General features: G+C 66.3%; 2 protein-coding genes across 7 annotated transcripts in view; both read right to left on the bottom strand.

The window, feature by feature from the left end:
• Positions 1–1,109: 1,109 nt before the first annotated feature.
• Positions 1,110–4,439, bottom strand: COL16A1 (collagen type XVI alpha 1 chain). Its single transcript, XM_038161175.1, has 4 exons — positions 4,307–4,439; positions 3,297–3,409; positions 1,343–1,405; positions 1,110–1,231 (listed from the first exon to the last, which is right to left on the bottom strand). The coding sequence occupies exons 2-4, from the start codon at positions 3,370–3,372 to the stop codon at positions 1,110–1,112; spliced, it is 261 nt and encodes an 86-aa protein (XP_038017103.1). The 5' UTR covers positions 3,373–3,409; positions 4,307–4,439.
• A 3,970-nt stretch (positions 4,440–8,409) lies between these two features.
• Positions 8,410–27,409, bottom strand: part of ADGRB2 (adhesion G protein-coupled receptor B2) — a 62,589-nt gene continuing 43,589 nt past the window's right edge. For 2 of the 6 annotated variants that reach the window (XM_038160998.1, XM_038161002.1), the window contains exons 3-32: positions 25,383–25,466; positions 23,814–23,978; positions 22,676–22,840; positions 21,271–21,435; positions 20,432–20,596; positions 20,255–20,356; positions 19,799–19,905; positions 19,000–19,194; positions 18,836–18,904; positions 18,610–18,718; positions 18,389–18,535; positions 17,618–17,693; positions 17,445–17,547; positions 16,545–16,588; positions 14,790–14,916; positions 14,227–14,330; positions 13,861–13,963; positions 13,481–13,631; positions 13,170–13,239; positions 12,969–13,035; positions 12,772–12,857; positions 12,109–12,207; positions 11,235–11,406; positions 11,068–11,163; positions 10,900–10,939; positions 10,110–10,768; positions 9,846–9,881; positions 9,470–9,574; positions 9,277–9,330; positions 8,417–9,173 (exon numbers count right to left, since the gene is read on the bottom strand). In XM_038160998.1, the coding sequence (XP_038016926.1) occupies positions 8,979–9,173; positions 9,277–9,330; positions 9,470–9,574; positions 9,846–9,881; positions 10,110–10,768; positions 10,900–10,939; positions 11,068–11,163; positions 11,235–11,406; positions 12,109–12,207; positions 12,772–12,857; positions 12,969–13,035; positions 13,170–13,239; positions 13,481–13,631; positions 13,861–13,963; positions 14,227–14,330; positions 14,790–14,916; positions 16,545–16,588; positions 17,445–17,547; positions 17,618–17,693; positions 18,389–18,535; positions 18,610–18,718; positions 18,836–18,904; positions 19,000–19,194; positions 19,799–19,905; positions 20,255–20,356; positions 20,432–20,596; positions 21,271–21,435; positions 22,676–22,840; positions 23,814–23,978; positions 25,383–25,466 (3,860 nt within the window). In that variant the 3' untranslated portion in view covers positions 8,417–8,978. Of the gene's footprint in view, positions 9,174–9,276; positions 9,331–9,469; positions 9,575–9,845; positions 9,882–10,109; positions 10,769–10,899; positions 10,940–11,067; positions 11,164–11,234; positions 11,407–12,108; positions 12,208–12,771; positions 12,858–12,968; positions 13,036–13,169; positions 13,240–13,480; positions 13,632–13,860; positions 13,964–14,226; positions 14,331–14,789; positions 14,917–16,544; positions 16,589–17,444; positions 17,548–17,617; positions 17,694–18,388; positions 18,536–18,609; positions 18,719–18,835; positions 18,905–18,999; positions 19,195–19,798; positions 19,906–20,254; positions 20,357–20,431; positions 20,597–21,270; positions 21,436–22,675; positions 22,841–23,813; positions 23,979–25,382; positions 25,467–27,409 lie in introns of all 6 variants that reach the window. The other 4 variants (XM_038161003.1, XM_038160999.1, XM_038161000.1 and 1 more) reach the window with 4 other exon arrangements.

Raw genomic sequence — 27,409 nt, forward strand, 5'->3', positions numbered from 1 at the left:
CAACCACCCCGCCGTGGGTGCTGCTGTGAGCTGTCCCCACTGGTGGCACCCCGGATGGCATCTCAGAGGGTTCTGCCCCACGCTGTGCACCCCAAAGATGCCCCTGCTGGCGTGGCTGCAGCACCCAGGGCTGTGCTCTTATCCCAAAATTTTGTCCCTGGGGAGCCAGGAAATGCATCCATCATCAAGGCAGCCTTTCCCAGCTCGCCCACAGCCCATCCCACCCCTGGAAATATTTGCTCCGGGCTCTGCTCCGCTCCCGGCCTTGGCTCCACGCCCGCGGCTTTCCGAGCCACTGCTCTGGAGCTGGACCAAGGGATGGGGACAGGGACAAGGCCAGCGGTGCCCTCTGCTCTCCATGGGGCACGGGGGCACCCTGACAGGGTGGGTGGGCACCCACAGGATCTCCCAGTCTGGGCTGTCCCCGTGTCCAGACTCCCCAAGGCTGGATCTGGGATGCTCCCAGCCAAGAGCAACACCAGCCTGGAGCCTCCACCATCCATCCCGCAGCCATCCAAGGATTTGGCTGCCCGGGCTGCATCTCCTGGCCCTCTGGAGAGCCCCATGCCCAGCACAGCTCCGTGCCAGCCCCGAGGCGATGTGGGGACACGCCGCAGCCATTTCCTGCAGGAGCAGCTCCCGAGGACGTGGATCTGCTCCCACCCTGCCACGCTGCAGCGTCCCTGCCAGCCCTGGCACCGTGGGGGCACCAGGGACTGAGGAGACAAGGGCCAGGAGCGCTGTGCCCCCCCAGCAGCCCCCACGCACCCAGCAGTGCCTGCTCGGAGCCTCTGGAGCTCGTCTGGACCCCGCAGGCTCCGCCAAGAGCAACCACAGAGCAGCCACGGAGCCCTGCTTGCGCAAGGTTTGGCCACCACCCAGCAGAACGGGGTTTCCTTTCGAGGAGAAAGGTGGTGGGGCGGCCTCGGGGTCCCCAGTGTCCCCAGAGGTGACACGGAGCTGCCTGGCATCCCTGGCGTGAGCTAAGGGCACACCCCAAATTTACGACAGCCGGGGATGATGCCTGGAGGAGCTTTGGGTCACCTGAGGGTCACTCAGGGCCACCTCACAGGTCACCCAAGGCCACCTCACGGGTCACCCAGAGCCACTCACTGTGTGGGCTGGACCAGGGGCACGGTGCCCAGGCGCAGCACCACCGGCCCCCGGGCGCTGCGGATCTTTTTGACCGACGAGATCTTGAGCAGGTCGAACCTCTTAACCAGGTTAAAACCTGCAGGACAGAGCAGGGGACATGAGAGCTGGCCCTGGGACAGGTGACAGCCCCCAGGCAGGTCACAGAGGCCTGGGGTGTCAGGGGATCCCTGAGAGGGTCTTTCCTTACCCGTGACATTCTCGTACTTGTCCCCAGCCAGATCCTCGTCCCAGAGCTGCGGGCACAGCTCCCCTGTCAGGCAAACCAGCACGTCACTGTCACTGCGCTGTCCCCAGGCGCGGTGGGACAAGCAGGGTGGGGCCACACAGAGCTCCCCAAGCCCAGGAGGGTCTCGGGGTGCTGCAAGCAAACCCCGCTCCCGGGAGCCGGGAGGAGGGAGGCTGGAATGCTGCAGGAGCAGCTCAGAGGGGACAGAGCTTCGGAGGGGACAGAGCTTCGGGGGGGACAGAGCTGGCCCTGCTGCCTCCCCCAGGTGAAATGCTTTCCCCAGCTCTGGCTGTTTCGCCTGCAGACAGCCCCGCGGCTGCCATCAGCATCAGGAGTCTGGGACGGCTGCCAGGGACACCCACAGCGCCATCAGAGCTGTCCCTTCCTGCCCCATCCCGGTGACAGCTCGGAGCCCTCGGGGACAGGCGTGAGGGTCCAGCCGGAGGCTGAGGAGCGGGAAATGCCGCGTCAGGAGCGGTCACGGGGGTGCTGCTGCTGCTTGCAGGGATAAATCACGGCCCCGGCAGCACCGAGCCACCTCCAGATGCTCCAGATGTTGGGAGGTGCGAGATAAAGGAGTAAACAAGGGGGGAGGGAGGGAGGGATTTGTTTTGTCTCCACTCAAAGCGGCCCTGGAGCAGGATGGGCACCAAAGATACTCCCACATTTCCTTGGATGTTCCCGGGGGGGTCTCTGACCCCCCCCCGCCCCTGCCCACCTCTGTCAAGAGCTTGGCACCACCGTGGCACAAGCCACAGGGCCAGCAGTGGTGTGGGGACATGCTCTGGGCCTGGGGACCCCAGCCAATGCCACAGCAGTGAATGTCACAGCGGGGGCAGAGTCACCTCCCGCCGCCGCTGACACCACCCTCAGCAGGGCAGGGGTCACCAAGGAGCACAAATCACCCCAGTGCCATCCCTCTCCCAGCCCTGGGAAGGGAAAATCTCGCCTGTCCAACCCTCTGTCCCTCAGGAGAGGCCGGACACGCGAGGCCACGCCCTGCCGGGCAGTAGGAGCGGGTGACAGTGACAGTGTCCCCTCCTGGGCAAACCCGAGCCCCCCGGGCCGAGCCACCACTCCACCCCCACCGAGCCTGATGCAACTCCGGTGTCGCTTCCAGCGCCTCCTGCCCTGGAGCCCGGGGTTCGTCCCACACCGGGACCCTCGCGCAGGCCGGGGACACCCGGCAGAGCTGGCCTCAGCCATGGTCCCCCTGTCCCCAGCTGCACCTGGACACCCCCAGCCCTCCACCACAGTGTGCATCACGGCCAAACCTCTTCCCGACTCACAGCTGGAGGCCAAACCTCCCTCGGGAGCTCCGTGCATCCTCACCCTGCTCCGTGCATCCTCATCCTCACCCTGCCCCGAGCATCCTCACCCTGCTCCGTGCATCCTCATCCTCACCCTCTCCGTGCATCCTCATCCTCACCCTCTCCGTGCATCCTCACCCTGCTCTGTGCATCCTCACCCTGCTCCGTGCATCCTCATCCTCACCCTCTCCGTGCATCCTCATCCTCACCCTCTCTGCGCATCCTCACCCTGCCTGGAGCACTCCTGGCTCACCTGCCCCACCCGGACCCGGCTCCACCGGCGCTGCCAGCTGCCACCGAGTGTCCCCTGGCCGCAGAGTGGCCAAGCCCCGTCCCTCGCCATGGCCAGGGCTGTGGGGGCGGTGTCGGGGTGTCCCGGGCTGGCTTCCCGCAGCCAGGCTCTGCTCTCCCTGGCCCCCTGCCCGCGTGGGACGCTGAGCAAAGCCCCGGCGCTCAGCCTGGAGCCACTGCTCCTCTCCTGGCACGTGGGGACCTGGCACAGCTCGCGGTGTCTGCGGCCGCCTCTGCTCTGGCTCTGACTCAGCTGTGACAGGGACAGGCCGGGAGGGAGGTGGCTCCCAAACCCTCCCCTCCGTGGTCCTTACCTTCCGCTGGCAGCTGCTCCCTCCCCTGGCAGGCGCTGATGAGCCCGGCGAGTGCCAGGGCCCAGAGACCCCTCATGGTGCCCGTGGCAGAGGCTCAGGGCCCTCAAGGCCGCCTGCAAGGAAGAGACCCCGAGATGGGCACCTGGTGACCCCCAGCCCATGAGGAGGCCCACACCAGGAAAGCCACCAGTGTGGAGCGGCACTGACCCTCCTGGCCACGGCCTGGTGATGTTTTGGGGGTCAGTGTGGCCCCCATCCATCTGCTCCACACCCACCCCAAGCCTCAGCATCCCAGCATCCCTGGGTGTCAAAGGCCAGCATCTGAATTGACTCCAAACATTCAGGAATGCCATGATTGAAGCTCCCCGGAGTGGAACCGGGCACCTCCTGCCACCCACCCAGGAAGGTCTCGCCGCCTCCCGGTCCCGTGTGGATCCCGGGGTGTCCCTGCAGGTCACCCCGACCTGGCCTCCCTCCTGCTTCCTGCCACGAGGCAAGCTGGGGCTGCAGGCAGGGCCGGAGCCGGGACACCCCGGACACCCCGGGCTCCCGGGGCTGCTGCCAGAGTGGGACGTGCATCCCCGTTCTTCTCCCCCCGCACAGCCCCCGGGACCCTCGGCAGCGGGGCCACCCCTGCCCTGCCTGCTCGGGGCTCTCTCGCACCCCCAGCTCTTCCCAGGCTCCCAGCGCCCCTGTCCTGAGCCGCAACCCCTTCACCGCTTGTCCCCTGTGCTGCCACCCGGCTCCGCTGGCCTGGCACTGCCCGCGCCCACCCCTTCTGCCCCCCCTGGACCCCCAAGCCCCCCGCTCCGCTCCGCAGCTCCCTCCGCCCGCTCGCCGCCTTCCCTGCGCCGCACCCTCCGCACCGGCGGGTCCCCGCGGCCCCGGGGCGTGATTAACGCCGGTGATTAACGGGGAATCCCCCCTCGTCCCGTCCCGTCCCGTCCCGCCGCAGGGCCGGGCTCCGCCGGGCTCCGCCCGCCCCCGGTGCGGGGCTGCCCGGGGCTCACCTGCGCGGGGCTCGGCGGGGACGGAGCTGTGGGGGGTGCGGGACACCGGGAACTCCTCCGCGGGACACCGGGAACTCCGCCGCGGGACACCGGGAACGCCGCCGCGGGACACCGGGAGCTGCCGCGCCGCCCCCGCCGCCTTCCCCGCCTCCCTCCGGGGGGGGCCCGAGCCGCCCCCCAAGCGCTGCCCGCCCTCCGCACCACCTCCCCCCAACCCGGGGGGGCCGCCTTCGCATCCCCGCCCTCCTCCTCCTCCTCCTCCTCCTCCCGGCGCCTCCCCCGGCAGCGCCTTCCCTCCCTCCCGACCCTCCTTCCCCCCCTCCGGGCGCTGGACCCCGGCCCAAAAGAGGGGAACCCCAATCCCGGGGCGGGGGTTATCCCGTTCCCTGGCTGCCACCCCTGTGGAGCGGCTCCTCCTCCCCACAGGGAGATGAGGGCGCCCGGTGGTGGCATCGCTGGCCTGAACGTCCCCACGGAAGGAGGGCGTCCCTCAAGGATGCTCCCTCACCGGCGCGGCCCCAGGGGCAGCCCGGAGGCACGGGGACAGCCAGCCCGCTGTGCGACACGGAGCTGCTGTCACTCCCTGCGCGTCGGGGTGCCTTGGGGACAGTCTGGCTCAGGGCGAGGTGCCCGGGGTCAGAGAGCTGGGACGGGACCGCTGCCACCATCCCCGCCGCTGGCCCCGCCGCTGCTCCCACGTCCCTCAGCAGAGCTGCTGATTTCCCAGAGCCCTGCCAAGCCCTGGAGGGATCCGGGCCCATCCCAGCCGGGACGTGCCAGCCTGGAATGCTGCCCCGGGGCCTGGCTGCCCCGCTCCGCCCCATCCTCCCGCTCCCGTGCGTGCCAGGCCGCCCTGACCCCCCAAAACCAGGCAGGGAACCAGCTCAGCTCATGCAAGTTTGGGTCTGAGGGGTGCAAAGCATCCGCTGGCATCGCCATGGCTGTGTCACCGTGCCGGGGTGGCACGGGACCCTGAGGATGGCCCGGCTGCGTTTTCTCCCAAATTGTGACGGATCTCTTCAGGCTGCAGCTTCAGAGACGCGTGAGGGACGCATAGATCTCAATAAACTCGCTAATTAACAACCGCTGCTTATGCAGAGGCAGTAAATAAGCTGTCGTGGGCAACCCCAGCGGCTCGGCTCCGCCAGTCCCGGCGACATGGTGACAACGCTCCCGCGAGGTGCCCGCTGCGGTAATTAAGGGTAATTAAAGCAAGTGGGAACGAAAACACAGCGAATTTTCCTGGTTCTCTCGTTTGGGGTGATTGCTCTGTTCTTTGTTCGGGGCCACCCGGCAGCGACGAACCGGGGTTTGTGTGCCCTGTGGGTGCGGGGCACGGCCCCAAAACTGGCCCCACATCCCACCCCAAGCCCACAGCAGAGCAGGGACGAAGGGCAGCCTCATCCCATCCTCCGCGCCTCCCACGACCCTCAATTCATCTGCAAAACACTTCGGAGGGTTTACAATTGAGGCACCCTCCCCGTGCCTCAGTTTCCCTCACTTCCCAGGGTGCTTTGTCCCCAACCCAGTGGCACAAAGCCACCCCGACAGCCCCAGGGGCGGCAGCGGCGTGGAAAGCCCCGCTCCGCGCAGCTCCAGCTGCTGTTCCAGAGCTGCGGGATCGGCATTTCCAGAGGGAGAGAGAAGCCGGATCCCGCCTCTCCAGAACTCTCGCTTGGAGCGGCGCCCGGCGGGGGGATGGAAAGCAGGATCCTGCAGCCCCTGCCCACCCTCCATCCCATCATGGAAAAAGCAGAGGCACGCTGCGCTTCCAAGAAACTGCCGCTCCGTCTGCCAAAAAACACGAGCCGCAGCAGAGCCCGACAATTTCGGGGCTGGAGATAATTTTGCCTCCCAGCAACGCGGCGGTGGCGTTACCCTGGGGCTCCCCACGTCTCACCCCGAGCTCGGCCGCCCCCCCACAAAAAGGCTCCCCAAATCCAGGGAATGAGGGTTGGGATGACGCCGTCCGGACCACGCTGGCTCAGAGGCAGCTGCCGGCCTGGACGAGGCGCAGGAGGGAATTCCTGCGGCGAGGATTTCAGCAGCTCAGCATTAATTTCTGCTCCAATCCAGGCACAATTCCCCCCCTTCCTCCCCGCCTAATTCCAGCCAGGAAGGAAAGCGCCTGCAGGAATTCTTTCCAGCTTCCCTGGGCCATTTGTATCCGCCGTGCTAGAGCAGCACTTTTGCCTCTTTTTGGTGAAGTTTCTTTCCCTGGGAGCGGAGGGAGAAGCTCCGAGGAGCTCCAGTCCCCCCCGAGGCCGCGCAGCCTCAGAGCCGCTTCTCCATCATTTCCGCCCCCCCAAACCGCACATTTTTGGCACTGGGGGGGAATTAACCCGGCCCCCGTGGGAGCTGCAGATGGAAAACGGCTCCAGAGCTCTGGGATCTGCTCTGACCCACCCCGTACCGCCCGTCCCGCAGGATTGGGGGCTGTCCCTTGTCCCCTCATGCTGGGACACACCACCGGGCTGTGCCTCTGGCCCGGGCTCCGTTCCCTCGCCCCATCTGGCGTCTCCATGAGTAATAAAAGCTGCTAATTGCCAACAGATGCCCCAGGAAACCCTGACGCTGCCTCTCGCGGCTGTGTTTGGCTGGGAAGGAGAGGAGGGGAGCTGGAGCAGGCCCCGGATCCCCCAAAGCAGGGGGCGGGAGGATCCCAGTGCGTGGCAGCTCTCAGAAACCAGAGCTGGAGGATGTGGCTGCAGAATTCCAGCAGAATTTCCCAGAAGAACTAGGGACCAGAGGGGGGATGCCCCAGGGAGGGGATGGTGGCCCTGACCCGCACCCTCCATGGGGCTGGGAGTGTCGGCCGAGCCCCGTGGCAGCCCCTGGCTGTGCCAGGATGTCACGCACGGTCCTGACCCCTGGCATGGGCGGCCAAAATCCTTGTGCTCGTGCCAGCCCCCTCCCCACGCAACCGGATCCCCCTTAGGGGGTGGCAGTGGAACAATTTGGCTGCTTCGACCCCGTCCTCTTCACTCCCATCACCACGCTGGAACCCAAATGGCTTCTTCCAGCGCCCCAAACCTGAACTGGGCACTGCTGGGATGAACTGGGCTATGAAATTAGGATTTCCATCCCTGGGGGACTGGGGAGAGGCTCCCCCACTCCAAGGGTCACATCCTGTCCCAGTGTCCCAGCGTTGGGGCTGGGAGCAGCCCTGTCCCATGGCCCAAACTGGGCAGTGGCCACCAGCCCAAACCAGACAGTGAACTTTGCTCTTTCCAAGCCTGTCCCATCCAAGGGAAGCCCCCAGGAAGCTCAGGAGGCTTTTCCCAGAGGGAAGGAACAGCCGTGACCAAGATCTGCTCCCACGGCACAGCCATGGTGCTCACAGCAGGAGGGTTTCGGTGCCCTCATCCAGGATCTGCTCCCATGGCACAGCCATGGCACTCACAGCAGGAGAATTTTGGTGCCCTGCTGCAGGATCTGCTCCCATGGCACTCACAGCAGGAGGGTTTCGGTGCCATGATCCAGGATCTGCTCCCATGGCACAGCCATGGCACTCACAGCAGGAGGGTTTCGGTGCCATGATCCAGGATCTGCTCCCACGGCACAGCCATGGCACTCACAGCAGGAGGGTTTCAGTGCCCTCATCCAGGATCTGCTCCCATGGCACAGCCATGGCACTCACAGCAGGAGGGTTTCGGTGCCATGATCCAGGATCTGCTCCCATGGCACTCACAGCAGGAGGGTTTTGGCACCCTCATCCAGGATCTGCTCCCGTGGCACAGCCATGGCACTCACAGCAGGAGGGTTTCGGTGCCCTGATCCCACCATGGATCCAAATCTCTCATCCCAGATGTGCCGAGAGCCACCAGCAGAGATGTCCTCTCCTCCAGCACCGCTGTCCTGACCCAGCTCCTGCTCCGGGCATTCCCACCCACAGCTGCTGCTCCTGCTGCCCCACCTCCATCTCCAGAGGCCGCATCCCTCAGCTCCGGATGCCGGGATGCTCCGGCAGTGCTGGGCAACCCACCTGGAGCGACTCCTCGTGGTGATGACCTCTGAGATTCTGAATTTACTCACAGATTAATTACTCTATAATTACCACTCCCAGCTCCCGTGATCAGATGCTCATTTGCGGCGCGTGGGTGCAGGATCAGCCCTGCTCGGGGCGTGGGGTGCAGGCAGAGCGGGGCGACACTGGGTGACAGCCACCCCCAGGCGAAGCACGAGGCGGCGGCCGCGGCCCCACGGCACCACAGAGAGTGAACTTTTATTTCCAACAACGACAGCACCTGCCCCGTGGGGTGGGGACGGTGGGGAGGGCTGGGAGGGGGCGGCCGCGGGGGTCCCGGGGTTGGGGGGGGTCCCGGGGGGCGGCCGCTCGCGTGCACACGGTGCACGGCGTGAAGAAACATCCCGGTAGAAAAGAACGAAGGTCTGAGGGCCTCGACGGCCGGTCCTGCCCCGGGAGGGGTGCAGGCGTGAGCGTGGGTGAGCATTTTGGGGGGCGAAGGGCGCGGGTCCCCTCCACACCCGCGTCCTGGGGGTGGCAGGAGGAGGAACCGCGCGAGGACGAGCGGGAGGAGGCTCTCCCGGGGTGGGGGACAACGGCTCCGGCCAGGCAGGGACCCCCGGCTGCCGCGGAGCACGGAGCACACGCAGCGCGCGGCTCGCGGGGCCGCGCACGGGGCGGAGGCGACGGCGGCGGGCACGGGGCTCACACCTCCGTCTGGAAGTCGCCGTCGGCCGCGTCCAGGCCGGCGCAGGGGCTGTCCCAGTCTGCCCGGCACAGCTCCAGCCGGTCCCGCTGGGCGCTGGGCAGCGAGCCCAGCGTCATCGCCTTGAACGTGCTCCATGGCTTGGGCGGCGCGGCCGGAGCCTTCGGCCGCTGCTCCTCGGGGCTGGTCACATCCTGCAGGGCGAGGGGCAGCTGTGGCCAGCTCTGTCCCACAGCCACCTCCTGCCCTCTCCAGGATGGGATGGGATAACCCCCGGGGGGGGGGTTCAGGACTTACGTTGCCCGTGCTCTTGTCCCCGCCGCCCGACGAGACGCTCCACCGCTTTTCTCGCTGCGGAAAAACCCCAGCGCTCAGCCCCGGCGGCGCCCCTGGGTGCCCTCAGTCTCCCCGGGGTGCCGCAGTCCATGCAGGAGGAGGTAAAGGCTTGCAAGGTGCACACCAGGGCAGGACGGGGCCTCCAGGACCTCACCTTGGAGGAGCCGGAGGACGGAGCCCGGTACCGGTCCAGCGTGTGGAATTTCTGGTTGAGCTCGTGGTAGAGCTCGGAGTGGCGTTTCCGTGTGTGCATCACCTTCTGCGGGGGCAGAGCAGAGCTTGTGGCCATCGGCGCTGCCCGCTGTCCCTTAGCTGTCCCTGTCCCCATCCCTGCCTTCCTGGGGCATCCCAGACCAGCAGCAGAGCCCACTCCACGCTCATCACCGGTGTTTTAATCCAGATCCAACGCTTGGTACCGCCTGGTCTAAACCCCTCAGAGCTCAGGAGCTGCCGGGGGGGCAAAGGGAGTGGGGACAACCTGGCTCAGTCCCCCACGATGGCACCGGTGACGCGTCCATGGCAGGACTTACCTCGAAGTCCAGGTCAGAGTACCGCAACCTCTTCCTCTGGCAGGGGGACAGGCAGGAGCAGGGGGAGGAGATGGAGAAGAAAAGGGAAAGGTCTTTGCAGGGCCAGGAAGAGGGGGAACAGGGTTCAGGGGCTCATGCCAGCCCCAATCCACGCCCGGCTGGGGACACGGAGCTCATCCCGCCAAGGGTGGGATGGCCGGGGGGCAGCACGGGGGGAATTCATGCAACCCTACACATGCCCACGGGCACCAGCCCCCCGCTCACCTCCAGGGACCCCACTTTCATGGCAGAGCCGGGCACGGTGCGGGGCATGGTGCGGCTGCGCTCTGACAGCTCCGAGGCCAGGATCTGCCTCACCGTGGGGTGCTGCTTGAACTGCAGGCCGTAGGGCGCCTTCACCGTCGCGTAGGGCTGGTTGAGGTTCACGTTGACGTGATCCACGGCCACAAACCCGGGGTAGGCGTCCCCTTCGGCCGCCGGGCGCCCCGTCCCGCCGGGCACCGCCTCCTCCGCGCCGGCACCGAGCGTCCCCTCGTCCCGGGGGAAGGGCTTGAGGCTGCCGGTGCGGCGGGGCAGCATCATGTAATCGCTCTCTCGGGGGGGCTCGGGGGCCCGGATCCAGCCGTATTCCAGGGGCCGCAGGCTGCTCTCGGTGCACAGGTAAACGGGGCCCGGCGCGTCCAGGCTGAGCTGCTGCGCCGGCGGCTCGCCCAGCTCGGTCAGACCCGCCACCACGTTGGGCGTCATCTTGGGCACCTGCACCAGGATGCTGGCGGGGGGGATGTTCCCGGGCAGGCTGGAGAAGCCCAGGCCGCCCTCCGAGGTGGTGTTGAGCTTGGGGTCTTCGTCCCCGTCCAGGGAGATGCGGGACAAGGTGCCCGTGATGGTGGCGGGGTTGCAGGTGTTCACCTCTTTGAACAGCACTGCGGGCAGGGAGCGGGGTCAGAGCCGGCCCTGAGGGTCCCACGGAGGGTGGGGGACACAGGAGACACCCCCTGGCTCGTGCTGCCCGTCCCTGCCAGGCGTGGCACGGTGACAACAGAGGGGAGCTCACCTGTCTGACACGCCAGGTCAACGTCCTTTTCAAAATCTGTCTATAAAAATCCAGACAGAGGGGAGAGAGCGAGAGAGAGAGGAGAGAAAGAGAGGGAGAGAGACGGGGAAATGAAGCACCATGGCCGGCACGGGCAGCGGCGGGGTCTCCTGGGGGGGACCCACTCACCAGGATCTGCACCTGCCCGTTCTTGCAGGAGTCGGGCGAGTTTTCATTCTCCTCGCTCCTGCACCCCCCCATCTGACACTTCACCACGTCCTGGACCTGCGGGGACAGAGCCGGTCACGGCCCCGCGGCCAGGGCTGTCCCCCGGCGCCCCTCCGGCGCCGCCCCACCTCTCGGCGCAGGAAGCCGTGCACGGTGATGATGACGAAGCCCTGGACGGAGTTGAAGACGGCGAAGAGGACCTGGAAGAGGATGGAGCGCCGGTCGGTCATGGCGAGCACGGCCGACATCCAGGTCAGCGCCAGCAGAGGCAGGACCACGCAGGAGCTCCACAGCGATGCCCTGGCGCAGGGAGAGAGGGGCCGGGGTGAGCCCGCAGGGCGGGGCTGCCCCGGGACAGCCCCCCCGAGCACAGCCCCCCTCCCCTGCAGCAGCCCCCCGAGCCTCGCCCCGCGCCCCGCAAGCACGGCCGGGGCTGTGTGACCCAGCTGTCCCCTCTTCCTCGGTGTCCCCAAGCCAGCGCCGGCTGGGAACGGAGGGCTGAGGGGACCTGTGGGCTGCAGCCCCCCAGGTGTGTCCCTGTCCCCACACAGCCACAGGGTGCTGGGGGGACACGGGGCCACCGCCACCCTCCCGCGGCCACCAGAACAGCAGAGAGGGGATTTTTTTTCTCTTTTTTTTTCTTTTTTTTTTTTTTTTTAGCAGCGAATTTTGGGGCTGCCTCTGTTGTGGCTAAACCCCCGTGAGCGGGGAATTTGGCAGCCTCTGGAGCTCACGCACCGGGAAGAAGGTGCCGGGGACACCCCGAGCCCCCCACCAGGCCAGAAGAGCCCCCCCCCCCAACCCCAGCGATGAGGTGACCTGCCATGGGAAGCCATGCCATGCAGACGTGATGGGACACCCCGCCCCGAGCACACAGCGTCACCCTTCCTTCCCCTCGGGGACCCCCAACCCGCCCCCCAACCCTTTCGGGGAGATGCCCAGAGCCCCCCCCCGCGCTGTGCTCGGGGCGGGGGGCGCGGCGGGCGCGGGACGGGCACTAACATGGCACTGCTGGCGGTGGCGGAGGTCATGGCCGCGCTGGACACCACGCCGCACTTGGTGCATTTCAGCAGCAGGCTGCCGCACGGGGGGGGCTTGGAGCTACGAGCCCAGCGCCCCCCCGGCGCCCCGCGGCCAGGACCGGGCCACGCGGGGTGGGGATGCAGGCACGGGGAGAGGGGAGGGGAGGGGAGCAAGGCAGGACGGCGGGGAGAGGGCGGGGGGGGGATGGACAGATGGATGGACAGATGGATGGAGGGATGGATGGATGGACGGACACAGGCAAGAAGCAAATGGGAGGAGGAGAAGAAAGAGAGAGAGAGAGAAAGAGAGCGTCGGGTTAGTCGAGGGCGGCAGCTGTTAATGGCGAGGGGGGGGTGGCCAAGCGGCAGGGGAGGGGGCGGGCACGGGGGGGGGGGCTGCGGCCTGCGGACCCCCCTTCCCCGAGGGAAGGAGCAGGGGTGGCTGCCCCCCAAATTCTGCCCCTCCAGCAGCCCCCAACAAGAGGCTGTGCTCAGCCCGGGCTTGGCCCCCGCCGCCCACTGATGCGGTGAAATCTGCCCCACCCCGAGCCCGCTGCCGGGGCACGCCGTGCCCAGCCCCCGGCAGGGTGTGGGGGTCGGGGGGCAGCCCCGGGGACACCTCCGCGGGGCACAGGGCACTTACCCAGCTCGCTGCTTTTTGGACTTATCTGAAATGCCGTCGCGGGACATGAGCTTGTTGAAGACGATGATGCCCACCAGCATGTTCACCTGCGGGAGGGTGGGCTCAGGGCTGGCACGGAGCTCCCTGCCCGCGGCAGCAGCTGCCACGAGCCCCCAGGGTGGGTTTTGGGGGGTCCGGGGCTCTCGGGGGCAGCTCACCAGCACGATGACAGCAGCGGGTCCCACGAAGGCGTAGAGCAAGCCGCCCTCCAGCGAGAGCCAGCAGCTGCAGGGCACCGAGGGTGGCGTGTCAGGGGACAGCCCTGTGGCCGTCCCCTGCTCCCAGCCAGCCCGCAGAAGCCACCGTGCCCTGCCCCGTGTCCCCTGTCCCCATCTCCCTGTGTCCCCTGTCCCACGTACTAGCTCGCTGTCCCGTAGCCTTTGGTCCGCGTGAAGCCGACGGAGACGGCGACCACGAGGGCTGGCAACCCTGGAGAGGGGACACGGGGCTGGAGGAGCTGGAGGAAGGTGGCACTGTCCCCCCCTGCGCCAGCCCCAGGGGTGGGGACAGCGGTGGAGCTCCTCTGACAGCTCCCCACAGCCTGAGGGTGCCATAACCGAGACACCTGGTCGGCTTTCCTCCGCTGTGCCTCAGTTTCCCCTCTGATGAGCCTGGGGGGTAGCAGGGATGGGCGAGGGGTGCCCCCCTCCCAGCCAGGCCGGGCTCTTACCCCATCCCAAGCACAGGAAGCGCTTCCTGACCAGGCGTGTCCGGATCCGGCCGATCACCGCCAGGTAGGACTGCCAGGCCTCGGTCAGCACCCAGCAGAAGGACGAGAGGAAGAAGAAGTGGAGGAAGGCGGCGGTCATGGTGCACACGCCCTGCAGGGTGGGGACACGGGGACATCGGTGTCTGGCGCCGTGGCGGTTAAACCCCCTCGCCTGGCGAGGTTTGTGTCAAAGCCAGGGGCGGGCGCGGGGGATTTAATCCCGGGATCGAGTTAATCCAAATCCAATCTGCTGCTGGGAGCCAGCGGGGGACCAGGAGAGTGGCCTGGGACCCCAGCGAGGGTGGCAGGGTGGTGGAGGGTGGCAGGGTGGTGGCACCCACCTTGCTGAGCATCTGGGACTGGCCCACGAGGATGAGGATGTTGGAAGCCAGGATGGAGACGCAGAAGTTGAGCAGGATGATGGAGCGCTCCGACTTGATGAACCTGAGGCAGGAGCAGCGTGGGGCCAGCCTGTCCCATGTCCCATGTCCCTGTCCCTGTCCCTGTCCCTGTCCCATGCTGCCATAGGGTGTGTGCTGTCCTAGGGCAGGGACAGCCCCAGGCATCTTCTCCCACTCAAGTTTTCCGTTCCTGTTAATCCCATTGATGTTGGATCTTCCCCAGTGCCACGTCCCCCTTTGTCACCCCCTCCCCACACAGCCTCACGCCCCAGGTGTCCCCCAGGTCCCCATGTGCCCTGGGGTCACCTCCAGAAGGCGGCGTAGATCACCAGCAGGGTCAGCAGGGCCATGCAGGACACGGCGCAGCCGATCATCAGTGGCACCGACGGCGTCCCCGAGGGGTCCATGGCCTGGGGGGACACCGGGGGCACTGGCTGAGCCCAGCCCCCTCCCCACTGCTCCCTGCCAGCCCCCTGCCCCCTCTGGGCCCTCCACCCCCTCACTGGGGACCCCCAGAAGGGGTCGGTGACAGTGGTGGCACTGCCAAAGGGGACTCGGTGCCAACAGGGGACGCGGGTGGAATAGCAATGGGGTGCCCCCTCCCCTCCTGGCACACAGAGTGCCCTGTTCTGAGCTCCAGGGACCCTGGCAGCCCCTGCCCGCACAAACCCACCCTGCTGGGGGTGCTGGGGGTGCTGGGACCCTCCCCTGGCTGCTGGGGACACCCCCACCCTCCAGTGCCCACCTCGAAATGCTCCGTGCCCATCCTCACCCTCCCCCGGGACCGCCCCCGCCCAGCCCGGGGGTCGCCCCTCACCCACACCCCGTGTCCCCAGCAGGCTGGCGGCTGTCCCCAGCCTGTCCCCTACCAGGTCTCTGGGCAGCTGGGCGAGCACGGCGAAGGTGGCGAGCTGGCGGCACTGGCATTTGGTGTGCGCCGGGAGGGTCTCCAGGGTTTGGCAGCTCTCCGTGTCCCAGTTTCCCAAGCCAGCGTCCCTGATTAATGGGAAGAGAGCAGGGAGAGCAATTTGAAATGATCAAACACACGCAGCCCCTCGCGCCTCTCGGGAGTTAACCCCTTCCTGGCCTTGCCCGGCGGGAGGCACCGAGGGGGCACTGCCAGGGGACCCCCCCCGAGCTCGGGGAGGGGGTGAAGCCATCCCTGCCCCGGGCTGATCCAGCAGAAAGGCTTCGGGTTTAATCATCCCACACAGGTTTGGAGGGGGAGAAACTCCATGGAGAGGGGCAGGGCAGTGCCAGGACAGGCGGGAACAGCCCCAAGAGCCCCCTGGCACCTCTGTCCCCTCCCGGGGGGACGATGATTCCCTCTCTCCATGGGGACCCCTCCCTCCGTGGGGTCCTCTCCCACTATGGGGATCCCTCATTATGGGGACTCCTCTGTCTTTGGGACCCCTCCTGCCCTTGGGGACCCTTCCCACCCTTGGGGACCCTTCTGTCATGGGTGCTCTCCTGTGAGAAGGATCTCTCCACCATGGGGACCCTCCTTTTATGGTGACCCTTCCTGTTAAAGGGACTTCTCCACCCTGGGGACCCTTCCTGTCACAGAGACCCCTCCTGCCAGGGGACCCCCCCCAGTGAGGGGGCAGAGAGGGGGGTGGCACTGCCACACCCAGGGAGAGCAGCCACAGCTCCCAGCACATCAGGTAAACCGGGAACTGGGTCTGTGGGACAGCTGGGGACGGTCCCTGGGGCCGGGCTGAGACCTGCCACGCTCGTCACAGCCAACGCCTCCCCACCGGTTCGGGGGACGAACGGAACCGGTGACCCCAAACTGTGGCACTCCCGTGGCTACCTGGGCAGGGGCTGGCAGTGCCCTCCCCAGCCCGCAGCGCTGCCCGCCCCCCTTCCTGCCCTACTTTCCCTCATTCCTGCCAGCGCTAACAAATCACATCTGGCAGCCTGGCGCGGGCGGCCCCGCGGCTCCGGGGCCACATCGATCCCGTGGGAGCTCAATTCACCCGTGCCAGTGGGGCTGGGAGGTGGGAAGGGATGTCCTGGCTCATCGTCCCTGTTCCCATCCCTGTTCCCATCCCAGCTCTCCCATCCCTGCTCCCACCCCTGTTTCCCTGTTCCTGCTCCATCCCAGCTCTCCCATCCCTGTTCCCATCCCTATTCCCTGTCCCCATCCCTGTTCCCATCCCTGTTCCTGTCCCTGTTCCCCCATCCCTGTCCCCATCCCTGTTCCCTGTCCCTGTCCCCAACCCTGCACCACCTCTGTTCCCATCCCTGCTCCCTGTCCCCATCCCTGTTCCCTGTCCCTGTTCCCATGCCTGCTCCCATCCCTGCTCCCCCATCCCTGTTCCCTGTCCCCATCCTTTTTCCCATCCCTGTCCCCATCCCTGTTCCCTGTTCCTGTTGTCCCATCCCTGTTCCCTGTCCCTGTCCCCAACCCTGCTCCACCCCTGTTCCCATCCCTGTTCCCTGTCCCCTGTTCCCATCCCTGTTCCCTGTCCCCATCCTTGTTCCCATCCCTGCTCCCTGTCCTTGTCCCCATCCCCATCCCTTGTCCCTGCTCCCGTCCCTGCCAGCAGCCCCCTGGCACAGCCAGCCCCGCCCTGTCACCAGAGTGTCCCTGTGTCCCCGTGCCCCTGGCCCTCACTCACGTCCTCGCGTAGTCCCAGGTGACACACTGCGGGTGGGACGTGCCCTGCGGACACAGGGACAGGTTAGAGCTCGCCCCAGCCCTGTCCCCACCCCACGAGGAGGTGTGGCCCTTGGGGACATTCCCCGGGTGTCCCAGGGCTGGCATGTCCCCACGGTGGGCACAGGGACCGTGCCATGAATTGGGAAGTGCTGGTCCCTGCCCGGCTCTGTGCCTGCAGGTGACAGGGACCCACATGGCACTGGGAGGGGACACAGCGATGGGACAGCAGGGTGACACATGGCGTGGGAGGGCAAGGGGACACTCGTGGTGGTGGTGAAGGAACTCGCTGATGACACAGGAGGCTGATGATGAGGAAGGGCAACGCCATGGGAGGGGACAGTCACAATGACAATGTGGGACAAGGGGCACCTGTGTGGATGACACAGAGGGGGACACTCACAATGACATGGGAGGGGGACACTTCAAGTGATGATGAGAGACACGAACAGTCACATGGACGTGGCAGGGGGGACACAGGCTGGTGACATGAGGAGGGGGACACATTGATGACATTGGAGAGGGACACAGGTTGGTGTCATGAGAGGAGACACATTGGTGATGTGGGAAGGGACATTCACGGTGACATGGGAGGGGGACACACTGGTGACATGGGAAGGGGGACATTTAAGTTGATGATGTGGAAAGGGACATTCACGGTGACATGGGAAGAGGGACATTCGTGTTGGTGACATGGAAAGGGACATTCATGGTGACATGGGAGGGGGACACTCACACTGGTGACATGGGAAGGGGGCCATTCATGTTGGTGACGTGGAAAGGGACATTCATGGTGACATGGGAAGAGGGACATGGTGTCATGGCAAGGGACATTCCCAGTGCCAGGGGAGGGGACACTCACGTTGATGATGTGGGACAGCTCCACCAGCACGAGCGGCTCCGCGGGCCGGGTCGGCGGGCGCACCGTCACCGTCAGCACCTTGGAGGTGACGGCCAGGGGGCTCCTGCGGGAAGGGACACGGGCTGTGACAGGCCTGGGGGACAGCAGGGGACACCGCGGGTGGCGCCACTCACCTGGGCGGGGGCAGGATGAGCCCCAGCGTGCGGTACAGCACCGCCCCGATGACGAAGTGCGACGATTCCTCGGCTTCTGCAGAGAGAGCCCCAGGCTGGGTGACACGCGGGAGGGGACGTGCAGGGCACGCCAGATGTGCGCCCAGATGTGCGCTGGCACACACACGCGGCTCGAGAGCACACGTGGTCACCTGCACGTGCCTGGGGGGTACAGCTCACGTGCGTGTGAATGGGAGCCAGATGTGAGCCCACATCTGCACCAGGTGTGCGCTTGCGGACACGTCCAGATGTGCACGCGCGTGTGTGTGCACACCTACACACCCCCAGATGTGCGGGCTCACACACGTGTGCAGATCCAGATGTGCGCTCACGTGGGCACGTTCACACCTGTGTGCACACCTGCACGCTCCCAGATGTTCACACACCCAACGGGCACACCTCCAGATGTGCAGGCATGTGTGCAGATCCAGATGTGCACTCACATGTGCACATTCACGCCTGTGTGCACACCTGCACGCCCCCAGATGTGCACACACCCAACGGGCACACCTCCAGATGTGCAGGTGTGTGCACTCCCAGATGTGCTCTCACACCTGTGTGCACACCTGCACGCTCCCAGATGTGCAACACTCCCAGTCTGCACACCTCCAGATGTGTGTGCACACACCTGTGCGCTATCCTAGACGCGCAGGAACACTCAAGTAGGCGCACGCCCACCTCCAGCTGTGCACGCCCTGCCAGATGTGCCCGCACCTGGGCGCTCCCGCTCACCTGCCGAGGCGAGGCTCAGCACCTCCCTGGGGATGAAGAGCTTGTCCTCGGAGCTGCGCGCCCAGTCCTTCATCCCCCGCCGGCCCTTCATGGGGAAGTTGATGTCGCTGGACACGGCGGACACGGGCTCCCGCTGGATGCTGGTCACTGTCAGGGGACACGGGTGTCACCTCCCCGCTCCTGTGTCCCCCGCAGGTCCCCGCGCCCGCCCCGCCGCTCACCCAGGTTGTCGGTGACAATGAGGGAGCTCTGGAAAGCCTTCAGCGCGTTCCCGACCAGGTGGATGAAGTCCTCCACCACCTTCATCAGGTGCACGGAGCCGGGAGAGACCTGCAGGAGACGGGAGCAGCTCCGGGACCAGCGGGATGCGTCACCGCGGTGGGGACACCCCCGTGGTGGGGACATCCTGGCCGCCACCACCACGCCCCCCCCCCCCGTGCCACTCACCTGTTGGGCATCCTCCCACTTGTCGCGGTTCTCGGCGTCCACCATGTAGCTCACCACCTGGAAGAAGCGCTGCGGGGACGGGGCTCAGCGGGGCTGGGGACAGACCGGGCGACCGACCGCCCCCTCCCCGGGGAGGGGACCCTGGCTGTCCCCCTGCCCGCTACCTGCACGTCCTCGGAGGACGGGATGTAGGTGGCCCTCTTGAAGGTGTCGGTGACGTTGCGCAGGATGTCCACAGAGAAGAGCAGGTCCCCGCTGTAGTAGGTCTTGCGGGCCATGAGCTCCAGCAGGCTCCGCACCACCTGGGACATGCCCTCCCCTGCCAGCACCCGCTGGCCCTTCGCCAGGTGCTCCCGCAGCTGGTACGGGGAGGGGACAGCGGTGTCACTTTGCTGCCACCACCCCCCAGCGGTGCTGCGTGTCCCTTATTGTCCCCAGAGCCCGGGGGACACTGCGGAGTTAATTAAGGCAGCTGCAGGATGCGCAGGTTGAGGGAGTCCACAGGGGTTTGGGGACATCCAGGGTGGTCTGGGGACATTCACAGAGGTTTGGGGACATCCATGGGGTCGGGGGTCATCCTCCACATCCCAAAAGCCTTTTCCCAAACAGGTGGGAACGCAACTCAAACACGCCAGCTCTGGGATTGGGACATTATTCCAAGCCCACAGAGGTCTGTGGGTGGTCGCAGGAGTCTGGGGACATCCAGGGAGGTCTGGAGACACCCATGGGGGTCAGGGGGCATCCTCTCCATCCCAAAAGCCTTTTCCCAAACACACAGGACCACAACTCCTACCAGAACCCCCCTCCAACTCTGGGATGGGATCCCCCTTCCCACCCCACAGAGCCCTGCCTCAGTTTCCCCATGCCAGAGAGGTGAGGTGGCTCTTGGAGTGCCAAGGATGGGACAGAGCCCCAGGGACAGGGACAGGGGACAGAAGGGGCCGTGCCAGAGCGGGCACCTACTGAGAGATGCAAGTATCTGTACTCGTGGGAGACGCAGCGGGCGAAGCTGGGCACACCCCAATAGGCGACCCCATGGGGGCTCAGCAGGCACCGGCGGCTGGCAGTCCCTGCGACAGAGATTTGGGATTGGGGCTGGCACTGCAATCCCTTCCTGGCACCCCGATGCCACCCACAGCCCCCCGTGCAGCTCCAGGGCCAGGGGATTTAGGGATGCTTGACCCCAATGTCACCCACCACCCCCTGTGCTGCTCCAGGTGGCCTGACCCCAATGCCACTCCCTGCCCCTGGGGCTTTGGGGTGGCTCAACCCAAATGCCACCCACGCCCCCTACTCTGCTCCAGGCCAGAGGGGTTTGGGCCACTTGTCCCTCATGCCACCCACTGCCCCCGGGGTTTGGGGTGCTCAGCCGCCCACCATCCCCTGCCCTGCACCAGCCCTGGGGACATCTGGGGTCACCTGTGGCGTTGGGGGGACATTTGTTGTAGATGATCTCCCCGGCAGCCGTCTTCTTCCAGGTCATCAGCATCACGTACTCGTCCTTGCACATCTCGTGGTAGGCTGGGGGGGGAAGGGGGGATCAGCACTGCCCCGATGTGGGGTGAGGGGCGCTGGGGGGTGGGGGGTACCCCGTACCTGGGCACTTCTTCTCGTTGCAGGTCTTCACCTCCTCGCCGGTGCCCTCGCAGGGGTAGCCCTGCATGCCCGTGCCCTCGCACATGCGGAAGCGCCGCTGCCAGCCGGTGTCGCAGGTCTTGGAGCAGAGGCTCCAGTGGTTCCAAGGACCCCACTTGCTGTCTGCTGTGGGGATGGGGACGCTGTGGGACACCCGGCTCTGCACGCAGAGCGGCGCCCGCGGGGACGGGACAGGGCACCGTTGGCGCTGCCCCACGCGCTGCGAGCCGAAATCCCGCGGGGTGTGAAATGCGTGGATCGGTGATTTAAATCTCTTTTAGAGCAGACTGGCATCCTGCTGCAGATGCCCATCCTGCAGATGCCCCTCCTGCTGCAGATGCCCCTCTCTCCCTGCCGCCATCCACGGGCACCACGGCACAGCCACCACCTCCCTCTGTGGCTGCCACCGGTGCCACCACTTCTCCCACAAAACAAGGAGCGGCTCGAAGGACAGGATGAGGACCCCGAGGTCCATCCTCTGCCCGGTGTCCCCACACCCAGAGCCGTCCCCAACCCCATGTGCACACGTGACATCTCCCTCGTGCTTGTACGCCCAAAGCACGGCGGGACCCGCCGCCACCTGGCACCGACGGGTCCCCAGCGCGACAGTGCCAACCCCCTGCTCCTCCAGCCGAGACGTGCCCGGTGATCCCTGGCATCACCCTCAGGCTCCCTGCAGTGGAGGGGGCCGCCAGCACTCCGAGTGTCACCGGCGGTGACACCGCAGCGGCGCGACGGCGGGGCCATGCTGGGTGTGCAGTGCCGTCCCCCCGCTCCCCCCCCAGCGCGCGGGGCCTTACTGGGACAGGTGGGGTTGGAGCACTCCCGGGCGTCGGCGTGGGCCCCCCGGCACTCGGCCCAGCCGTGGGCCGAGACGCTGCACTTGCGCGTCCGCTGCTGGGTGCCGTTGGCGCAGGTGACGGAGCAGCGGCTCCAGGCGCCCCACTCCAGCCACTGCCCTTCCACTGCGGGGACAAGGAGAGCGGCGTCAGCTCCCACTGCACTGCGGCCGCTCGGCCGCGCCGCCCCGGCTCGCCGTGACCTGCGCCGGGCTCGCCGGGCAACGGGTCCAACCTAGGGATGTGCCGGCTCGTCCTGTGCCGGGCTGGACAGGCGGTGCTGGGAGGGGGGTTGTCACTGGGACTGGCCCCTCCGCCGGCTGGGACACAAGGGACACACTCAGGGTGGGGACCCTGGTGTTGCTAGCACCGAACTTAGCGTTTTTGGCACCCTTAGTATTCTTCCAACCAAACCCGGCATCTCTAGCATCGGTCCTGCCAAAGCCAGAAGCTCTGGCATTGCTTTCCACCAAATCCAGCAGCCCTGGCATCACTTCCAACCAAACCCAGAATCCCTGGCATCACTTCTGGCCAAATGCAGCATCCCTGGCATTGTTTTTTACCAAATCCAGCATCACTGGCATCGTTTCCATTGCTTTTTACCAAATCCAGCATCACTGGCATTGCTTCCAACCAAATCCAGCAACCCTGTCATCGGTCCTGCCAAATCCAGCAACCCTGGCATTGCTTCCAACCAAATCCAGCAGCCCTGGCATTGCTTCCAACCAAATCCAGCAGCCCTGGCATTGTTCCCTGCCAAGCTCACGACTCCAGCAGCATCTCCACAGGACAGCCGTGCCAAAGCCGCGTGCCATCAGTGCCACATCCCTGTCAGAGCTGCTGCGGGAGCAGCTCCCTCCTGCTCCAGCCGCCCCACATCACACGTGGGGTCCCCACGGGGACAACATCGAAGGCGTGGCATCCCTGCCCGTCACCGCAGAAACCCCACAGGCACCACCACGGCCTCTCCTAGCACACAGGAGGAAGGGACAGCTGTGGCACTGCCACCCGTGCGCAGCCAGACCCTGCAGACGACCCCATTTATCACCTCCCTGTACTCCACAACGTCCCTGTGCCACCCCAGTGCCAGGCACTGCAGAGGGGTTGGGACGGAGCCGCCTCCATGGTCCCGTGCCCACGCTGGGGTCGTGAGACCCCGGCACGGCCAACGGCACTGAGTTTCCCCTCGGATCTGCAGCGGGGACAGGACGGTGCACCCCGTGCCACAGCGCCCCTGTGTCCCAGCTGCCCGTGGCGGTGCCACCCGTCCCTCGCGGCGCCAGGAGCGCGGCCCTGGCGCTCAGCTGGCGCCGTCTCCTGGCATTCCCGGCGGGAAGAAGGAGCGTGGGGAGAGGGAGGTACTGACCCGGGCAGGTCGCGATACTGCAGGGCTTGGCCTGCAGCTCGGGGCCCTCGCAGGCCTTCCCTCCGCGCCGCGAGGCCGCGCAGCGCCGTGTCCTGGTCCTGGCCCCTCGCCCGCAGGTCACCGAGCACAGGCTCCACGGGGACCACTCCTCCCACGCGCCGGGAACTGCAACACAGCACAGCCCAGGGCCTCCAGCCTCCCAGGCCCTGGCACCGAGGGGTCCTGGCACAGCAGACCCCTCGTGCCCTGCCCAGGGCTCAGCTGGGCACAGTTCCCAGTGCTGTCTGCCCTGTTGTCATCCCAAATCCTTAGCTGGTGCTCCAGCCTCCCTTTTGGGGTGCTGGCACTGGCGGCGCACGTCCCCCCAAAGCCACACATGGGTCACCCCGATCCCTGTCAGCACACCGAGCACGATCTGCCCCTCACATCCTCAGCACTCCAGGAAAGGATCAGGGATCATCCTAAAGGATGTTCCTCCTCAAGCTCTGATGTCCTTGGGGTGCCAGGACAGGACTACACTCCCTGGCACGGATGCTGCATGTTCTGGAGGTGAAAATCCCTTGAAACACTCCAGATTCAGACAGCGCAGCGTGGCTGCCACTGTGGCACCCTGAGGTCCCTCCCGTGTCCCACATGAGACGCATGGACGCCACCACGGACAGCCAGGAGATCCTCAGCATCCCGCTGCTACCTGCCTGGAGGCACTGAGCAGCTCAGCCCCCTCCTGCCCCACATCAGGGGAAACCCCTGGGAATGCCAGGCTCCAAATCTCCCCAGGCTCCAGCACCCAGGGGGAGCCCACAGTTCACCAGGGGAGAAGATGAACAGGAGTTCCCGAGGCAATCCCTGGCAGCAGCGCGGCTGACAGGGCACAGGGTGCAGGGCACCCATTCCAGAGACCTCCCCAAGAGGCACTCCAGAGGATGGAGGGATGCCAACAGCACTCAGAGCATCCCAGCGCAGGCTGGGCACCGCAACCACGCCAAGCCACCCTTCTCATCCACCACGGCACCCCGAGGAGACCCCAGAGACGTCCCAGCAACATATTCCGCCTGTCCCCACCCTCTTGCTCAGCCCTGCGGGGAGAGCCGGCAGCGCAGCCCCGCCGCGTCCCCGCTGTCGCCGCTGTCCCCCGTACCTGGGCAGGTGGCGGTGTTGTTGCAGGTGCGGGTCTCCCGGAGCAGCCCGCTGCACAGCGTCCCGTAGGGAGAGGAGACGCAGGAGCGCGTCCGCACCTGGGAGCCCTGGCCGCACGTCAGGGAGCACACGCTCCACTGCGACCACTCCTCCGCCGCGGGGTCCCCTGCGGGAGACAGGGAGCCTGAGAGCCCGCGGGGGACAGGGGACGTGCCGCCAGGGCAGGGGACAGGGGACATGCCGCCAGGGCAGCGCCGCAAAGGGGCAGGGGGGTGGCACCGGTGAGCGCAGGGGTGAGGATGAGGTGGTGTGGGTGACAGGGGTGGCACTGAGGGTGTCGGTGAGGTGGGGAAGGGATTGGGGAACGGGATGGCAGCGGGTGTGAGGGACAGGATCTGTCCCGGGAGGGGATGGCAGCGCTGGAAGGGCGGGCAGCGTGGGCAGTGGGCAGCAGGGACAGGGTGGGCAGGGCAGGGTGGGCAGCACAGGCAGCCCAGACAGGGTGGGTGGGGTGGGCAGGGTGGTCAGTGGGCAGCATGGACAGGGGGAGCAGTAGGCAGAACGGGCAGCAAGGACAGGGTGGGCAGCATGGGCTGGGTGGGCAGCATAGGCAGCATGGACAGGGTGGGCAGCGTGGTCAGTGGGCAGCACGGACAGGGTGAGCAGTGGGCAGCACGGGCAGCAAGGACAGGGTGGGCAGAGTGGTCAGTTGGCAGCATGGGCAGGGTGGGCAGCACGGGCAGCACGGGCAGCACAGACAGGGTGGGCAGCACGGGCAGGGTGGGCAGCACAGGCAGCATGGACAGGGTGGGCAGCACGGGCAGGGTGGGCAGCACAGGCAGCATGGACAGGGTGGGCAGCATGGCTAGCACGGGCAGCGCGGGCAGCCCTCCGCGGCTCCCTCTCCCCGCCCCGTCACACGCTGACATTTACAACAACCGGCTCTTATTAAGGTTGATGATGTCTCTGAGGCTCTTGGACAGCCCGGCAGCAGAGCCCATCCGTTTAAATTAAACAGGGATAGATGGGGGAGGGCTCCAAAGGGGACCGTTTGTCCTGGAGACACGCAGGACGGGGGCTCCGTGTCACCCGCGGCGGTGACAACGTGCTGGGGCTGCCCCGTGTCACACGGGGACCCCGAGACTGGACAGGGTCACCGCTGGGGTCACCCAGGAGCTCCCAGTGGGGCAGCAGCCCCGTGAGCAGCCGAGTGTGGCCGGGAATTCTGCACGCCAGGCACATGGAGCGGAGCCGGGGTCCATCCATCTCCCGCTCGCCTCCGAGCCCTCCGACCATAAATCAGGGAGGCTGGGGAGGGGGGAGCGGCACGTTCAAATTACCCAGATGGATTTGCCAAATAAATACATTTGAACGAAACAATTAATAGATTTTTTTTTCCCCCCTTTTGCTTTACAACCCTCGGAGGAAAGCGCAGAGGAAAAAATATATAAATGGAGCAAATTAAGCCAGTCCGTGGGCAGGAAGCTAAAGGGAGGCGCTCCATCTCTGTCACCCCTGCCCAGGTGCACGAGCCTGGTGTCACCGGGGTCCCTCTGCCTGTTCCTGGTACCTGTCTGGGCCATGTAGACCCCGGGCTCATCCGCTGACCGTGGCCACTGGGTCTTCACCTTCTGGTTCTCCTCGACCGCATTGCCTAGGAGAGAGAAATGCCCAAATGAGAGTGGCCAGGGGACAGCGATGGGGACAGGGATGGGGACAGGCCAGCACAGGACATTTCAGGAGGATACAGGGATGCCTGGCCCCATGCTGGCACCCCTGAGAGCAAGACCTGGTGGAGCGTCACTGAGCACACCCCCAGCACCCCAAACATGTGTCACAGCTACCCCAAAATGTCCCAGGGGTGGCAGCTGGGCCCCAGCCTGGTGCCACATCCCTGGCACCCGTGTCCCCACCGTGCCAGGCGGAGGTGCTGTCCCGTCCCCACTTATCAGCTCGCTGCAGTGAGGTGGCACAAATTTATGGCTCGGCTCACCAAAAATAACAAGCGATCCATCAAGGGCACTTGGCGTGAAATTAACTGGCATGTGCGGGGCCCGGCGGGGGACGCGGCTGCGGGCACAGGGGGACACCTCCCTCAGCCTCCCCCACACCCCCGGGCCACCTCCCTGTCCTCCAGAGGGACTCCTGTCCCCAAATCCAGGCCCTGGAGATCCCTGGTGGATTCATCCAGCTGCTCCTGCTGGATGTGCCATGGGGACAGAAGGGGTGCCACCCCAGGGATGTCACCCCCAAAAGTGCTGGGGTCACTTCACTGCTGTGACAGCCAGGAGAGCAGCCAGGGATGGCGCCAGCGCCTGCCAGCCAAACGCAGCCGTGTCCCCAAGGGATGGAGGGGAGGTGGCCTGGGGACACCTGGCACTGGCAGGGTGCCTTGGGCACAGGGTGGCTCCCACTGGGACACAGAGCAGGGACACCCAGCCCCAGGCAGGGAGCGCAGCCTGCTCTGGCACTGGCTGTGCTGTCAAAAAGCCCCAAATTTACTGAGTTTTGCCTTAACTCGGGGTAACCCTTCGGGCCTCCCCGCTGGCACCCTCAGATCCCGTCCTTGGACATCCCACTCCAGAGTTCCCGGTGGCATGGGAGACACGGGGGGACCTGGGGACACCGAGGGGATGCCCAGGGGGGTCTGTGGGGACACCAGGCTGAATTCCTCACGGGGCCAACCCCTCTGGGAACGCCACAGCAGAATTACACACGGCGCGGCAAGAGCCTGGGGAAAACCATAAATCCCGAGGATATACGAGGGCGTTCTCCCTGGCTGTGTTCGACAGAGACACCAAATTCAATTTCCCTCAGAGAGCACTAAATCCTTGCCTGTCACCACCAGGAGGCTGCAGCCAACCCCAACACCGCACCCCACCCCGCCTGGGGGTCCCCCAGCACCCCACCACAGCACAGCTGCTGGGGGCAAGGATAGGAGGGGATTTTGGGGACACCAGGGGTGGTCTTTGGGGATCTCAAGGTGAATCCCAAGGCTGGTTGTGTCCTTGTCCCAGCAGCACCTCTCCGGGGGTTGGTTTCGGAGCAGGGATGGGTTTGGGGCAGGCGAAACCCAAAATTGGAGCTGCTTGGCCTCGACGCAGCAGGGTCATCCAGAGGCCATCAAAAAGAGGGGGGTCGCCCTTTTGGGGGTCTTTAGAGGGGGCACACCGCCAGGAGCGAGGAGCAGCAGGGCTGAACGCGCCCAAAGTCACCCCACAAAACCCCGGCCCACCCACGTGCCTCCGACCTCATCCCCGAATCCCCCCGGGAGAGCCTCCCCGCGGCGGGGGATGACGTGGGCGCCGGGGACCCCCGGGTCAGCGCCGTGGGGAGGCTCTGGGCGGGCGCCAGCCCCACGGCGCTGCGGCGGAGGAGCCGCTGAGATCAGCGCTGGGCGCCCGCCAAGCCTCGGCTCACAGGCGCCATTCAGCCCCCCGGCCCCGCGTGCCACCGTCCCCCTGAAAGGGGGCCATTCTCCACCCCGGGGGGCCGGGGGGAGGCCAGGTGGGCGCTTGGGACCCCCCCCCGGCTGCATGAAGGGCGCTCTGTGATGCGGCCCCGCGGCTCGGCGCGGTGACGCCCGGGGGGGGACGG

This window comes from Motacilla alba, chromosome 23 (assembly GCF_015832195.1).
Source record: "Motacilla alba alba isolate MOTALB_02 chromosome 23, Motacilla_alba_V1.0_pri, whole genome shotgun sequence".
Lineage (NCBI taxonomy): Eukaryota > Metazoa > Chordata > Aves > Passeriformes > Motacillidae > Motacilla > Motacilla alba.

What these genes read in the sequence shown, in the direction of transcription:
- COL16A1 (XM_038161175.1), bottom strand. Translation starts at nt 3,372, where the DNA reads ATGAGGGGTCTCTGGGCCCTGGCACTCGCCGGGCTCATCAGCGCCTGC. An exon ending in GGAGCAGCTGCCAGCGGAAG is followed by an intron (nt 1,406 to 3,296) that starts GTAAGGACCACG and finishes TTTGCCTGACAG; the next exon opens with GGGAGCTGTGCCCGCAGCTC. An exon ending in CAAGTACGAGAATGTCACGG is followed by an intron (nt 1,232 to 1,342) that starts GTAAGGAAAGAC and finishes TCTGTCCTGCAG; the next exon opens with GTTTTAACCTGGTTAAGAGG.